A 15,114-nucleotide genomic window follows, 5' to 3' on the forward strand; every position below is an offset into this window, starting at 1 on the left:
TTACATGTTTCTATTTGCATTCTGACTCTAAGAGTTCTTTCTCTAGAGGTATATAGCATTCTTTGTCATAAGTTCCTCAGAATTGTCCTGGATTGCCGAGAGTGGCTAAGACTATCACAAATGATCATTCTTCAATGTTGCTGTTACTGCATACAGTATTCTCCTGGTTCTAGCAGACAAATTAAACTCAACATATCCAAAGCAGAATTTATGATCTTTCCCCCTAAATCTCCCAATACCATCATCTCTGTCCTTCAGGCTCACAGCCAAGGTGTCCTCTTGACTTGTTATTTTGCCCACACCTCCCATCTAAGATGGTGCCAAGGCCCATGGATTTCGCCTTAGCTGCATCTCTTGTCAATTTCACCTTGGCATCATCCCTCCTTACTTTCTCCTCCACAGCATCTCTTGTCAGTTTCAGTCTGGGCACCTTCTCTATGGCCCCTTCTCTCCTCTGACGCTGCCCCCACCTTGGTGCACACTCAGACTGGACTCAATGTAGCGGCTTCTGGGGGGACAGGGCCCACTTGCCTCCAGTTTCTCCCCACTCTAGACTATCTCCCATTTAGCAGAGTGATTTTCCTAAAGCAGAGAGGTATGGCGAAGTCACCCTCTACTCAGTAAACTTTAGGATTTCCCTAATATCTCCAGGATCAAACATATTCTTGCTTGGTGTTCCAAGCCTCCTTCTCCCTCTACAGGCTCCTTACGAGTACCTTATTCCTCAACATGCCTCCAGTTGTCCCAAGTACAAGACCCGCCATCTCTGAGCGCTGGGTATTTTCTCTGGTTGCTCCCCCATTCCTGCCATGCTCTTTCTCCTAATTGGACTACTGGCTTCACATAAGGAACATTTGATTTTGCAAGAATCCTGGGGGGAGGCGCTACCAGTATCCGCATTTTATTACTCTTGGAAACTAAGGCAGACAGCGGTTTAATGATTTGCCTGGGGTCACACTGCTAATCAGTGTCTGGACAAGATTTGAACTCAGACCATCCTGACTGAGGTCCAGCGCTCCAATCTGAACAGTTAGATTTGGGCGTTTTAGGAATAAAAGCTGGAGGAACCTCTGAGTCAAGCCCATCCAAACCTCCCTGGTCCCCGTTTTACAGAGAGAGAAACTAAGGCTTAGGTTTAGGGAAGTGACTGGTCTAAAGTCACACAGAAACCAGTATTCGAACAGACACAAAGAGCCCTCCCCACTTCAAGTTTCCTGGCCAATAAGGCAGGGCCCCTGCTCAGCCACGGAGTACGTCCAGGGCCCAGCCGGAATAACAACAACCGCATCACGTGACCGAACACACCCACGTGACCCCGACGCTCACGGAGGACGTCTCCTGACGGACCTCGCTCTCGTCCAATGAGAAGGCGAGGACCCAGGCCCCGCCCTGATTCCGGCCCGGGGCCTCGAGGTAGACGCTCCTCCGCCTGCCCACCCGGAGGCCGAGCGCCCCTGTAGGCGTTCGTTCTTGCCGTTCGAGCCGCACCCGCGGCCAGCGGCCCCCGACATATCTAGGCCCGGCCCCGCCCCCCCAGAGGCCTCCAGACCCTCACACCCCTGGAGCTAGAATCCGGGAGGCTCCGGCACGGCGGACGTGACGTCACCTCGCGGAGCCGGAAGCGGCTCCTGAGGGAGGGAGGGAAGATGGCGGAGGTGGTGAGTCCGGGGCCCGGCGCGGGGCGGGGCGAGGCGGGGCGGAGGCATCCGCAGGACGGCGGCGACTCCCCCGGCCTCCCCCATTGACCGCCGTGTCTTCCCCAGGGCGAGGTCATCGAGGGCTGCCGCTTGCCCGTGCTGCGGCGTAACCAGGACAACGAGGATGAGTGGCGTGAGTGACGGGGGGCGGAGCCAACGGGAGCCCTGGGGGCGGGGCCTGGGCGATGGATCCCCGGTGGGGGCGGGGTCTGGGGGCGAATGGGCGTGGTTCGTGAGGGCGGGGCCACATCCCACCTGGGAGGAAGGGTCAATACAGGCCAGGGCAGGGAAGGGTCGAGGTCTGGGGGCCCTTGAAAGGGGAGGGCCCTGGCTGGAGGCCCGGGCATCTCCCGGGGGAGGGGCCAACTAGGAGGGCGTGTCCAATCAGAGGGGTGGAGCCTGAGACCCTGGGGCACGGTGGGGCGTGGCCAGAGGTTGAAGGCCCCCCCCCAACCCCCCAAGGGGGAGGTGAGCTGGGCTCTAGGGACCGGTCCAGGAGAAAGGGAGGGGCCAAGGACCACCAGGGATGAGGGGCGGGGCCTGGCGAGGGGCGGGTCCAGAGTCTTGGCCCCCCTTCATCTCCAAGGGCAATTCAAGGACAATCTGAAGGCTGTACCCAGCACTCCTGGGGGTGCGAGGGGATGGTCTGGGCATCCTGGGGAGAGAGGGGGAGAGGAGCTGAGGCCAGGGATGGAGGTGGAGGCAGCTGAATCCCAGCTCCAGGGGAGCTGAACCTGGGCCCTCCTGTAAGAAGACCCCTGTCTCCCTTGTAGCTCTGGCAGAGATCCTGAGTGTGAAGGACATCAGTGGGCGGAAGCTTTTCTACGTCCATTACATTGACTGTGAGTGCCAAGCTGGTGGTCCTCGGGCATGAGGGAGGAGACGATGAGAGAATGAGACCCTGGGCCCCTCCTGGCCGCCTGATCTTCTCTCTTTCTCTGCAGTCAACAAGCGCCTGGATGAGTGGGTGACCCATGATAGGCTGGACCTAAAGAAGATCCAGTTTCCCAAGAAAGAGGCCAAGACCCCCACCAAAAATGGGCTCCCTGGGTCCAGACCGGGCTCCCCTGAAAGGGAGGTGGTGAGTAGAAGCCGCGCCCTGAGCCAAGCCTGGAGATGGTTCCTATGAGGCTGTTGAGACCCTTTCCCCATGCCATTGGTCCTTCTGCTGCCCCTGAGGTCTAGGGGCTCCTGTACCGCAGGCTGAGGATGAGACCAGGCACAAGGCAGCCCTGCTCTAAGCCGCAGCCTGGAGAGGGTTTGTAGAGATCCAGGTCGGGGTCAGAGGGAGGAGGCGGTGTTACTGAATGCTAGGTTTCAAAATTCAGTCACCAAACCCCACATCGTTGGGGTGGGAAGCCAGCCCAAGGGGAAGGGGTGTGGGGGGGAACCCACCTGGCTGATGGGGGCCCCCTCCTCCCCTCCCCCTCGCTCCCTTCCCCCTCCCCCAGAGGAAGACCCTGGACCTATCTCTACAGCCGGCTTCGGCCCAGGCCAGTGGGAAGACACTGCCGATCCCGGTGCAGATCACGCTCCGCTTCAACCTACCCAAGGAGCGCGAGGCCATCCCCGGCGGCGAGCCTGACCAGCCCCTCTCCTCCAGCTCCTGCCTGCAGCCCAACCACCGTTCCACGGTACCCTCGGATTCTGCTCTTGGCCTGGAGCTCCGGAGCCCAGCTCCCTCGTCCCCACTGTTCCTTGTGACCACGCTGCCCTCCAAGACCCGGGTCCCCTGCCCCTTTGACCCACCTTTCTCGGTCTCTCTCTACAGAAACGAAAAGTGGAAGTGGTTTCGCCAGCAACTCCCGTGCCCAGTGAGACGGCACCGGCCTCTGTCTTTCCTCAGGTGTGTGCTCGAGGTCCCCTCAGTGCCCTTGAGCCCATGCCCTTGAGCCCCTCAGCTCACTCTGTCCTTCCACCTCCTGTGTCTCCACAGAACGGCTCAACCCGGAGGGCCCTGGCAGCCCAGCCGGGACGGAAGAGAAAGTCCAACTGTTTAGGCACTGATGAGGTGGGTCTGGGGAGGATGGGAAGAGGGAGCAGGTCTGTGGGTCAGGCACTCGCTCAGCTCAGCTCCCTCCTTGCCCTGTGGCCACTGATAGGACTCCCAGGACAGCTCAGACGGAATTCCGTCAGCCCCTCGCATGACTGGCAGCCTGGTGTCCGACCGGAGCCACGACGACATCGTCACCCGCATGAAGAACATCGAGTGCATCGAGCTTGGCCGGCACCGCCTCAAGCCCTGGTACTTCTCCCCGTACCCCCAGGAGCTGACCGCTCTGCCTGTGCTCTATCTCTGCGAGTTCTGTCTGAAGTATGGAAAAAGCCTCAAGTGTCTACAGCGCCACTTGGTACGTCTCCGGGGCCTCTCTTGCTGCCCTGTCATTGATGTCAGCACCATGTCATGCTCTGGGGAGACAGAGAAAGGCAGAATCCTGACTCCTGTTCCCTGGGCTCACAATCAAATGCCCCACCCTGCTGGGGGGAGGTGGGGGGCAAGAGTGGCTTCCCACAGCAGGCATGGTTTGAATGCCGTGGAGGCCAGGGGTTTTGGGAAGGGCCCAGGGGAAGAGGGAGGGCATACTGGGTGTGGGGCACAGCCAGAGCTAAGGAGGCCTGGAGGTAGGAAATGAGAGAGGGCCACCAAGTTGCTTAGATCTCATGGCCTTCCAACTTGCCTCACATGCTGCTTCTTGTCTTATGTTCCTCAGACCAAATGTGACTTGCGCCATCCCCCAGGCAATGAGATTTACCGAAAGGGCACCATTTCTTTCTTTGAAATTGATGGGCGTAAGAACAAGGTTAGTGGAGATGAGGGTTGGGGAGGGGCAACAGTTGGATCCCTCTCAGCCAGAACCCAGCTCCTAAGACTGGGCTCCAGACTATAATTCAGAGGATTCTAATTGCTTGGAACATGTACTAGATAATTTAACAAGCTCAATTCACAGTGGTGGTAGGAAGGACTCCCAAACCTGATTATTTTATTCTGTGCCAGAATTTGTCAGTCCAAAGTTATAAACTAACTTTGAAAAGAGTATAGCAAGTTTTGGTTTTGGTTTTTGGCCCTTACTTTCTGTCTTACAATCATACTGTATGTTGGTTCCAAGGCAAAGTGGTAAGGGCTGGGCAATGGGGGTTCAGTGACTAGCCCAGGGTCACATTAGCTAGGAGGTCAGATTTGAACCCAGGACCTCTTGTCTCTAGGCCTGACTCTCCATCCACTGAGCCACCCAGCTGCCCCCTCTGTATAGTAAGTTAATAGAATGTTGTGGTTGCATGGACCCCCTCGGCCTGTTGGAGCCTGCTCCTGGTCCCTGTACCTGGGTCCCAGAGTGGCATCTCTGAAATCTTGGAAACACTGAATGACCTGTTTCTACTAAAGAGTGTTTGACTTGGGCTCTGACAAAGTGCCACGGCCCTTTCTACCTTCAGCCTGAGTGGGCCGGCCATGGGCCTACTCAGTGTCACTCCAGGCCATTGCCCCTGGGGATGGCAGGTCCTGAGCAAGTCCTCCTTGAGGTGCTGATGTCTGTCCCTCTCCCCTCCCCTCTTAGAGTTACTCCCAGAACCTCTGTCTTTTGGCCAAGTGTTTCCTGGACCACAAGACCTTGTACTACGACACAGACCCCTTCCTCTTCTATGTCATGACCGAGTATGACTGCAAGGGCTTCCACATCGTCGGCTACTTTTCCAAGGTCAGTCTTAGGGATACCCCAAGCCTGCTGCCCCTCCCCCAGCTCCTGGCTTCTCCCTCTCTCTGCCCCGATGCTTACATTGTGTATTCCTCTTTTAGGAAAAAGAGTCCACTGAGGATTACAATGTGGCCTGCATTCTGACTCTACCTCCCTACCAGCGCCGTGGCTATGGCAAGCTGCTCATTGAGTTCAGTAAGTGCCTCCCTTGTGTAGTCTGGGGACAGCGAGGGATGGGGCTCCCCAGGCTTGGCCACGACTCGAGGCTGCTGATGTGACTGCCAGGCCCAGCTCCCCTAATGTTAGAAGGGATGAATCCTACCATCAGGTGCCAGATGCAGTGCCTCCCCTCCCTTCCTATGAGGGAAAAAGGTGAGAACATGCAAGAACCCAGGGCTAGCTGCAGACAGACAGACAGACACAGGGACCATGCTGAGGGCACAGCCAGGCCTGGCAGATGGAGGAGGCCTCAGAGCTAGGCATGCTGGATTTTGCTCTGTCCCAGAGGTGCCGTAGCCAGAATGACTTGAGAGGGAGATGATCCTCCACAGTGAGTAAGGACTCCTGCTAGACTCAATGCCAGGCACCTGGCCCACATGAACTCTATCCCAGGAGGCCACAGGACAGGGGGAAGGTATGGCGGAAGTAGCTAGTGAATTTGACTTAAATTCCAAGAAAGACTCGACTCTAGCATTGGTTGGTGAACATAGACACAGAGAAGTGGGTGTTTCAGAGAAATTGGGAGTTCCCGCGAGAGCAGGTCCTGCCCCACCAATGGCCTTCCCTTTTCTGGACAAATTTATGTACGTTTTAGCAAAACATGTGCTTCAGCAGTGCCTCCTGCTCTCCCTGTAGAAAAGGCAAGAGCTGGGGCCTAGACCATGGCCTTAAAAAAAAGTAATTGTTTAGGGGCTTCTTGGTAGGTCTTCAGTGGAATGCCACAGGGATCTGAACTCGGCTCTGTGCTGTTTTATGATTTTACCAGCCCTGAATGGCAGAGGCAGGGTCCAAAGAGACAGGCTAGAGCAGGGGGCAAAATTGAACGAGATGAAATTCAGGGGCTAGCTATAGGAGAAGCAGTGTTCAGGCAGCAGTTTGTCTGAGAAAGGTCTGGGGGTCTTAATGGACTGTGAGCTCTGTATGAGTTAGCAGTGAGATGGAGCAGCCAAGAGATCCCCTCAACTCGGACTGCATTAAGATGCCTGGCCTCTAGAGCAGTTCAGACCTCATCTGGTGGATTAGGTTCATTTCTGAAAGACACAGAGGAGGCAGAGAGTGTCCAATAAAGTAGGAAGCTGGGATGGTGAGGGACTTGGAGTAGAGAAGATGCATCATGGAGACGAATCTCCCAGAATTGGACAGCTTACATGCCACATGGCAGAGGGCCATGCTCAGAGCCCTGGGGGAAGGTGCCCAAAGGGGATGAGGCTGCAGACTTCCCCTCTGGGTTATGGGCCCACTAGGCAGGGATTTCTCAAGGTTCCTCTCATCCAAGGCTCAGCTGAGGGAGCTCCCAGGACCCCTTTATTCTCCACAGTCTGTGACCTTTGTCTGGGGGAGACTGATGTGAAAGAGGCCTGACCATGTGGTAGGGCCCTAGATGGGCAGTGAATAGGTCTGTGCATGAGCCCTGGGTTTCCTTCTTTGTCACTGGTTCACTCTAAATACATATATTTAGCATGCACAAGGGGCAGCTGGGTGGCTCAGTGGATGGAGAGCCAGGCCTAAAGATGGGAGGTCCTTGGGTTCATACACATCCTAGCTGTGTGACCCTGGGCAAGTCACTTACCACCCATTGCCTAGCCCTTTTGCCTTGGAACCAACACTTAGTAATAATTCTAAGACAGAAGGTAGAGGTTTAAAGAAAATCAATAAAATAATCTTTAAAATAGCACAGAGGAAGAATTATGTAACAAATAGTACAAAGTGGTCACTCAGCATACAAAGAAAATAAAAGGCTGCCCCTGTCTTTGAGAAACTCCTAGTCTTAGGAGGGAGATAGCATTAACTGTCTGCGTATCTATTGTCTATACCAGCAAGCTTTACATAGAATAAGTAGAAACTAATTAAGGAAAGGAAGCCCTATGATTAAGAGAGGCTGGGGAAGGCTTCCTGGAGAAGGGTGGATTTCTGTTGGGACTTGAAGCTGGGAGGTCATTGGTCAGAGCAGAGGAGGAAGATTGCTCCAGAGCCAAGAGATGAGGATCGTCTTTGTTAACAACCAGGTGTCACTGGATCAGAGGAAATGTGAGGGAGGAAGGGGGCTGGGTGATGAAGGGCTTTGGATGCCAAACAAGATCCTGTATTTGGCCCTGAAAGGGACAGGGAGCCACTGGAGGTCGTTCAGAGAGGGGGGTGACAAGGTGGGGTCTGGGATTTAGGAAGATCCTGTTACTGACTGAATGGAGGATGGACTTGAAGCAGGCAGACCCCCAGCAGCCATTGCAATAGCCCAAACCTGAAGAGATAAGGGGCTGCACCAGGGCAAAGGCAGTGTCAGAGGAGCGAAGGGACATTTAGGATATGCTGCAGAGGTGAGGGTGGTGGGGCACAGAGTGAGCGGCATGTCCAGGGTGACTCCAAGGCTGGGAAGAGGTAGTACCTCCAGGGAAGGTGAGGCTGGGGGGAAGATCACGAGTTCCCTTTTGGACAAGTCCAGTTTAAGATGTCTGTTGGATCTCCAGTCTGAGAGTCTGAAGGGCAGCTCGAGGCGAGACTGGAGGTCAGCAGAAAAGGGAGGTTTGAGAATCCTCGGCAGAGATGGTCATTAAATCCATGGGAGCTGAGGAGGTGAAGTCGTCTAGAGGGAGGAGAAGAGGAGTCCAGGACAGAGCCCTGAGGGATACCCATGTAAAGGGTGTGATGTGGAGGAGGACCCAGCAAAAGAGACAGAAGGAGCAAGCAGTCAAGAGGGAGGAAGAGAATCAGGAGTGAAGGGAAAGTGACCAGCAGGGTCAGAAACTGCTCAGAGGTCAAGGAGAATGAGGCAGCTGGGAGCTCTGGCATTCTCTCTGATGTTCTAGGGTCTAAAGTCCATCCAAGCTTTGTTTCCCCAACCCTCAGGATGGATGGATTGGGGAGTGGGGGGCAAGTCTGCAGGAGGCCTTGGAAATAGACTGGAGAGAAGAGGGGAGAGCCTGGTGAATGGCAGCTCACTGCACAGAAGGCCTGGCCAACTGGCTATCCAAGTCACACCTCTCTCCCTGGCTCTCCTCCTCCTCCTCTTCCATAGAAAAGATGCCCCACTTGCCAAGCCTAGTCTAGTCAGCAGGCCTCCACTAGGGTGGTAATGGGCTGGGCACTGCCAGGACAGGTACCCCACAAGGGAGGCCGAGAAGCTGGAACTGGACCCCTGCATGGGATGAAGATTTGAGCTAGACCTTACAGAAAATGTGGATCCAGAATCAGGGAGGGAGGGCATTCCCTGAGAAGATGGGAGGTGAGGAGAATGGCTTCCTCAGATTGGAAGAGGCTTTGGGCCAACACATACAGTAATAGCTCATGTTACTTTTATAGCACACTAAAGTTCGGCAACTTCTCTATAATGTTAGCTCATTGGATCCTCACCACCTCAGGTTGGGGGGCAGGGGGCTGTTGCCATCTCCATTTTATAGAGCAGGAAACTGAGGCAGGCAGAGGTGAAGTGACTTGCTCAGTCATACAGCTAGTCTGATCTGGGGCAGAATTCAAACTTGGGACTTGCTTGCTCCAAGTCTGGCGATCCATTCACTTTCTAATTCTAGCTTAGAAAATGTGGCCTTCACCCTGAGAATCATCCTAAATGCCACTTGAGGGGTGTGATGAGGACCTTGGGCAGATTTCATTGTCAGCGGGGACAGATTGGAACAAGGCCAGCTTAAAGGAGCAAACAAGGAAAGGAGAGGAAGCTGCGTTTCTAACTTGCCTATATATCAGGGACTTCACTAAGCACTACTGTCCTGGGAGAGAGGGGGCCTTATTGGCCTCATTTCACAAACAGGTTAAGTGACTTGGCCAGGGTCACCCAGTGTAGGAATTAAATTTTAATGGTTTGACTAAATATATGACATTTATAAATAATATGGTAGTTGCCAATTCAAGGTATTTTTGCTTCAAAGTTGAAAAGGCTTTAATAGCTTTTATTTACAAAAGATGTGGAAAGAACAAAAGCAAAGAAATACAAAAGGGTAGAGAAAACATTAGCTTATCTAACTAAAATATTGCTCTGGTGCTCCACTCAGCTAGGACTTGTTGACCTTCATCCGGAATTTAAACTCTCTCCAGAAGACAGGAAGAGAAAGCCAGCTATCCACTTACCCAAGTTCCCTCCAAGAGGCAGGTCAAGACGATGACTTGAGCCTCACCTTCTTCTTGAAGCTGGCTTCCTTCTTGAAGTCCAACTCCTCCTTGAAGCCAATTTCCTTCTTTAAGTTGACTTTCATTAGCCCCAGAAATTCAGGGCCATTTTATTGGCTTCTTGTCCCTTCCTCTTTTCATAAGGGTCAATCATAGCCTCCAAACTGCCCAGCACTTCCCAGGGGGCAGTGTTTGTGGGAACTACTTCTCACCTTCTGGAGAGGTGAATACTCATCAAAAGAATTCATAGATTCCTGGCTGATTGAGGTATGAATTCTCATTTCCTGGCTGATTGAGTTGAAAGTTGGAGAGCTCCTCCACCTAGTGCTAAGTAGGGTGTTTAAGCTTTTGTTGATTGAATTCAAAAGTAGAGAAAGGAGAGCTAATCCTGTCTTCACAATCTGGTTGAGGTACTAAGTAGGGGCACTTAAATTATTGTTAACCAATATCTTAACTCAAATAGACAAAGAGAATAAAGGATTCCCTTTCACAAGTGTAAACCCAGAGAGAACAAAGAATTCCCTTATATACCAGCTAGGAAGTAGAGAGAGAGAGACCAGTCAGGAGGTGCTGGCCACAGTCTAGGGCAGGGGTGGGCAACATATGGCTCTGGAGCCATATCTGGCTTTTTTGAGGGCCAGGTATGGCTCTTTATGCAGGAGCCATAAAGTCCATTTTTTTTCAGGCGCTGTTACAGGAGTGCGCACTGTGAGCACGGTACAGCTCTCACAAAATTACATTTTAAAAAATGTGGTGTTTATGGCTCTCACGGCCAAAAAGGTTGCCGACCCCTGGTCTAGGGCCTGAGCTTGATCAGCAGCTATGAGAGTGGGGAAGAGGGGACTGATCCAAGACAGACAAGGGTCATGAGGGCAGAGTTTATTTGGATTTGGCAGTAAATAATCCAGAGCCTTAGACTTAGCCTATGTGCTCCTAGTGAACCCTCAGTGAGCCTACCCTGATTTGTTAGCACAACAAGAGAGGCAGGGAGCCCGGGCTACAGCCAGCCCCTTCTCTGACCAGAGGCTGTTTCTCTAATGGAGCAGTGGAATGGGAAGAGGACCCAGATTGATATGTTGGTTCTTCTGGGTGGCCATAGCAGGAAGGGAGCCCAGCTGAGGGTCACTGCAATGAGGGTAGTTGGGCCTTCTCTTTCCCAGTATTTTCCTTTTCTTGCTAAATTGTATTTGGCTAGATGGCTTCAGTTTTCAGGTGTTTCCTGCTCCTCCAGAGCCTCTACTTCTGAAAGCATTCTCTGGGCCTTCCCAACTGTTCTTCTACCTCCATTCCCTCATGCCAAAGAAAATAGGCTCCAACCACCAAAGGCCTCTTTGTGTGGAGGCCTGGCATGGACTGCTCCCCGACCTCTGTTTAGCCACCCTCACTCAGCCAGCTCTAGCCTGTGATGCAGCCCTGGCAGCTGGCCACGCTTGGCACTGTACCTGTCTCGGGGACTCAGTGTTCTTCCTTTTGCCTCTGCCCCATTCTTGTTAGTTGGAGAGAGCTGGAGTATGCCATCTTTTGCTGACCTGTCTGCCCTCTAACTCAGCCCCCTCAGCCACGTCCTCAAAGTGGTCAGACCCTGGTCATGGGCAGAAAATCCTCTGCCTTTGGGGGCACATACTAGCACCTTCCAGCATTGGAGAAGCTGTGATGTGGGACTGGGGTCAAACTGGTTCTCTTGGCCCCAAAACACAGAGGCAAGAGCAGCCTAGGGAAGGCACAGGAGATAGATTCTGACAGACAATATGAGGAAAAGCTGCCTCAGGCCTCTTGCAGCTGTCCCAGTAAGGGAAATGGGTTGCCTCACCAGGGCTGTAGTTAAAAGCAGCTGCTCCTCCAAGGCAAGATTGGAGTTAGTGGAATGAATGACCCTGTAGAGCTGCTTATCCAGAATGATGAGATGAGCAAGTGAGGGGCAGCGCCTTGGATTACTGTTGGGTCAGCTTCAGCCTGTGGGGGAGCAGGACTGGGGGGGGGGGGGGGAATGAAAGCTATTCTTTCTCCAAAGCTGAGGAAATGGAAATCCTAGAGAGAAGCCTGTCAGTTCCTTCACTCAGAAGTTAAGGCTAGAGGGCAGCTAGGTGGCTCAGTGGATAGCCAGGTCTGGAGTCAGGAGATCCTGGGTTTAAATTTGGCTGCAGACATTTCCTAGCCAGGTGACCCTGGGCTAGTCACTTAACCACCACTACCTAGCCTTTTCAGCTCTTCTGCCTTGGATCCACTTCTTAGTATGGATTCTAAGATGGGTTGTAAGGATTAATTTTAAAAGGTGAATGCCAGGGACCTTTCATGATGGGGAACATGGGCCTTCTTTCTGGCCTCCACAGAATCCAGCTGGCTGCAGTGAGGAGGCTTCCTCACCCCGGAGGTCTTGGGCTCTTGTCATGGTGTCTGCTCCTCCCTGGGCAGTCTGAGATATTCTGGGGGGGCCCTAAAGGAGCTGTGACCCCCTCCTTTCGACAAGGGAGTAGAACGATGGACCCTTTTCGAACGTCACTGGTGTCTGGGGGCCTTTGAGTACCTGGTGCCAGGGGCCGTTCACAAAGGGTCGATTCTCCCCTGACTGCCGCTTCCTTCTTCCTCACAGGCTATGAGTTGTCTAAGGTGGAAGGGAAAACAGGGACGCCCGAGAAGCCCCTCTCGGACCTCGGCCTTCTGTCCTATCGCAGCTACTGGTCCCAGACCATCCTGGAGATCCTCATGGGCCTGAAGTCTGAGAGTGGGGAGAGGCCCCAGATTACAATCAAGTGAGCCTCTCGTGTCCCTGTGGGCACCTGGTGGCCTCGGGTGGGGGAGTGGGGGGAGCCAGGATGGCCTGTGACCTCTGTCCCCGTGGCCCACAGTGAGATCAGTGAGATCACCAGCATCAAGAAGGAGGATGTCATCTCTACGCTACAGTACCTCAATCTCATTAACTACTACAAGGTAGGAGGCCGGGAGTGGGGGCTCCTCTGGGGACAGCCAGGCCTGCTCCTTGTGGCTGATGACCAGAGCCTGCCGTAAGGGTACCGGGAGGGGTCTCGACCTTTTTATTCTTTTTTATAGGCGTTTTCCCCCATCCTCCCTGCATTGAAAAGGGGGTGGGGAGGACAATGCCTCATCGAGCCCCGCCCCCCCCATCTGCCATGTCCAAGATGGCGCCTCTTCCTGCAGGGTCCTCTGGGCTCATGGTTGACTGTTCAGTCCAGCGGCCCTCCTACAGACCCTTCTTCCCCAGGGGTCTGAGCCCCTCTGGGTCCTGTCCCCTTGGCTCTGGGGGGTGGGCCCAGGAGTGACTGCTCCCACTGGGCCATCAGGGCCTCCACCATTTCCCCTTTTTGCTGGCTCTGCCCTCCCTTTGATTCTGCTCTATCTGACTGGCCCCCTTTCCTCTCCAAGGGCCAGTACATCCTGACGCTGTCCGAGGACATCGTGGACGGCCATGAGCGTGCCATGCTCAAACGGCTTTTGCGCATTGACTCCAAGTGTCTACATTTCACCCCCAAGGACTGGAGCAAACGGGGAAAGTGGTGACCCCTGGCCCTTCCCTGTGACTGCGTGCGGAGCCCAAGGGGCCTCCTCTGCTTCTTGGGCTGGACTGGACAGGACCCTGGATGGGAAGGGCCCCCCTGAGGAAGAGGTGGCCAGCAGGGGCCAGACGCTGGACACATCCTCAGAGACAGAGCTCTGCCCGCCCTGGCACGGGCGCCATGTACAGACGGAGGCTGGGCAGCTATGTACAGTGTGGGGGGAGGGAGGGTGTACAGTTGTTTTGTACTGCGTGAGCCGGAGGGGCTGCGGAGAGGCTTGGCCCTGGACGCTCGACCCCGTTTCATCGGCAATAAACTCTTTCTAGGGAGCCGGCGCCCTCGTTCTTGGGAAAGGGAAGGGGGCGCCAAGTCAGAGAAGCTCAGGGCAGCCGCTGGCTCCGCCAGACTTTATTGGGGGGACAAGTAGGGGCGCAGAATTGGGGCTCCAGAGCTGCCACCGCCTCAGTCCTCATCGTCGGCCACAGGTGCATGAATCTGTAGGGGAGAGGTTAGCTGTAGGGCTGGGCCTAGTGCCCTGTGCCCCAGGGACTGTGGGGGTGGGGGGGAGTCCCATGGCAGCAGGGCCTCACTGGGCACAGGTGCCAGCCTAGGCTGCCTTTGGGGGAGGGGACTGGGGACCCCTGTGGGAGAGGGCCCAGGGTCAGGGGCACTCACAGCAGCGGCCAGGCTGGGCCAGGTCAGGGCTCCGTGTATCCTGGCATCTCGCCCTGGGGGGGCCTCCAGACCCCAAAGGGTGAAGCTGCTAAATTTGCCCATTGCCTGGACAGTCCGGTCCTGGGGGAAGAACCAAGAGGAATGACTGGGAATTCCATGACGGAGTCAGTGCTCCATGCCTGCCGTCCCCGATGTCCACTCACCTCCGACCCCTCTGACTTGTCTTCCTCCCGGAGCACCAGCCCCACGTAGCCTGGAGGGACCGTCACCTCCTCTCCATGCAGGCTCCGGCCCCTGAAGGACACCACCGGCCCTGGGGCAGGGAGGGAACACTGAGGTCAGATGGAGCATGGAGCCAGGTGCGCAGCCTCTGCTCAAACACCCTCTCTGGCTCCCGGCTGCCTCCCACATGGTGGTCCTGGTCTGCTTGGCAAAGCTTAGCTGGTGCCCCGCCTACGGGGAGCCTTCCCTGATGCAGTAGGGAGGGGAGGAGGGAGAGGCAGGGAGCCGCCGCGCCCACCCCTCGAAAGAACGCGGTACAAGAGCGTTCTGCCTGTTTATCGCAATTGCCTAAACTCGTGGGTCCAAATCCCAGCCCAGTCTTTAACAAGTCTCAGTTTCCGTATCTGAGAAATGAGAGGCGGAGCTCATTGAGCTGAGGTCCTCCGGGGCGTTGGAGCTCCAGGAGGGCTCGGCACACAACAGGGGCTTAATACGTGCGTAACCACAGGAGCACAGGTAGGAGACAAACCCTCCCCCAGTTTCATTGGGCTCTCCCAGCCCGGCACCAGCAATGGTGTTCACCGCCCACACCAAGCCCGACTACATTTCCCAGGGAGGCCCCAAGAGACCTCTCTTTAGTGCCTCTTCCGCTCACACTCTCCACCCCCACCCCCACGGGCCGATGGGAAATGTAGTCCGTTTCGGTCTGGTCCTACGACGCATGCCCCTGGCACCTGAGGGCCCCGGACGAATGGTCGGGCTGAAAAAGCGGCTGATGGCGGCGGGCCCGTTGTGCTGGATCTTGCACGGCAGCAGGTGCAGCGGCGTCAGTGCCGCAGCGCTCAAGGAGCCCGGCTGCAGCCGGATGAGGCCCGGGACCGAGGAGGATGCGCCGTCTGGCATGGCTTTGGCGAACCTGTGCGCGTGCGCCGCTGTGGAGGGGCGCCCTAGGAACGTTCGCCAAGCGCCGCCTCTGCGCTT

General features: G+C 55.2%; 2 protein-coding genes across 4 annotated transcripts; one reads left to right on the forward strand and one right to left on the reverse strand.

Moving 5' to 3' along the window:
- Positions 1–1,631: 1,631 nt before the first annotated feature.
- KAT5 (lysine acetyltransferase 5) lies at positions 1,632–13,522 on the forward strand. 3 transcript variants are annotated; one of them, XM_044680296.1, is made up of 14 exons: positions 1,632–1,658; positions 1,764–1,830; positions 2,471–2,539; positions 2,642–2,778; positions 3,149–3,331; positions 3,469–3,543; positions 3,634–3,708; positions 3,800–4,048; positions 4,409–4,498; positions 5,252–5,392; positions 5,491–5,584; positions 12,315–12,474; positions 12,571–12,652; positions 13,106–13,522. In XM_044680296.1, the coding sequence occupies exons 1-14, from the start codon at positions 1,647–1,649 to the stop codon at positions 13,238–13,240; spliced, it is 1,569 nt and encodes a 522-aa protein (XP_044536231.1). In that variant the 5' UTR covers positions 1,632–1,646; the 3' UTR covers positions 13,241–13,522. The 3 variants fall into 3 exon arrangements, with proteins under 3 accessions (XP_044536231.1, XP_044536232.1, XP_044536233.1); XM_044680297.1 differs by having other exon boundaries at positions 3,176–3,331; XM_044680298.1 differs by lacking the exon at positions 3,149–3,331.
- A 94-nt stretch (positions 13,523–13,616) lies between these two features.
- On the reverse strand, positions 13,617–15,114 carry RNASEH2C (ribonuclease H2 subunit C). Its single transcript, XM_044680299.1, has 4 exons — positions 14,868–15,114; positions 14,115–14,224; positions 13,912–14,031; positions 13,617–13,731 (listed from the first exon to the last, which is right to left on the reverse strand). The coding sequence occupies exons 1-4, from the start codon at positions 15,034–15,036 to the stop codon at positions 13,699–13,701; spliced, it is 432 nt and encodes a 143-aa protein (XP_044536234.1). The 5' UTR covers positions 15,037–15,114; the 3' UTR covers positions 13,617–13,698.

This window comes from Gracilinanus agilis, chromosome 6 (assembly GCF_016433145.1).
Source record: "Gracilinanus agilis isolate LMUSP501 chromosome 6, AgileGrace, whole genome shotgun sequence".
Classification (NCBI taxonomy): Eukaryota; Metazoa; Chordata; class Mammalia; order Didelphimorphia; family Didelphidae; genus Gracilinanus; species Gracilinanus agilis.

What these genes read in the sequence shown, in the direction of transcription:
- RNASEH2C (XM_044680299.1), bottom strand. Translation starts at nt 15,036, where the DNA reads ATGCCAGACGGCGCATCCTCCTCGGTCCCGGGCCTCATCCGGCTGCAG. An exon ending in CATTCGTCCGGGGCCCTCAG is followed by an intron (nt 14,225 to 14,867) that starts GTGCCAGGGGCA and finishes TCCCTGCCCCAG; the next exon opens with GGCCGGTGGTGTCCTTCAGG. An exon ending in GGCCCAGCCTGGCCGCTGCT is followed by an intron (nt 13,732 to 13,911) that starts GTGAGTGCCCCT and finishes TCTCCCCTACAG; the next exon opens with ATTCATGCACCTGTGGCCGA.
- KAT5 (XM_044680296.1), top strand. An exon ending in GGACAACGAGGATGAGTGGC is followed by an intron (nt 1,831 to 2,470) that starts GTGAGTGACGGG and finishes TCTCCCTTGTAG; the next exon opens with CTCTGGCAGAGATCCTGAGT. An exon ending in CGGCCTCTGTCTTTCCTCAG is followed by an intron (nt 3,544 to 3,633) that starts GTGTGTGCTCGA and finishes GTGTCTCCACAG; the next exon opens with AACGGCTCAACCCGGAGGGC.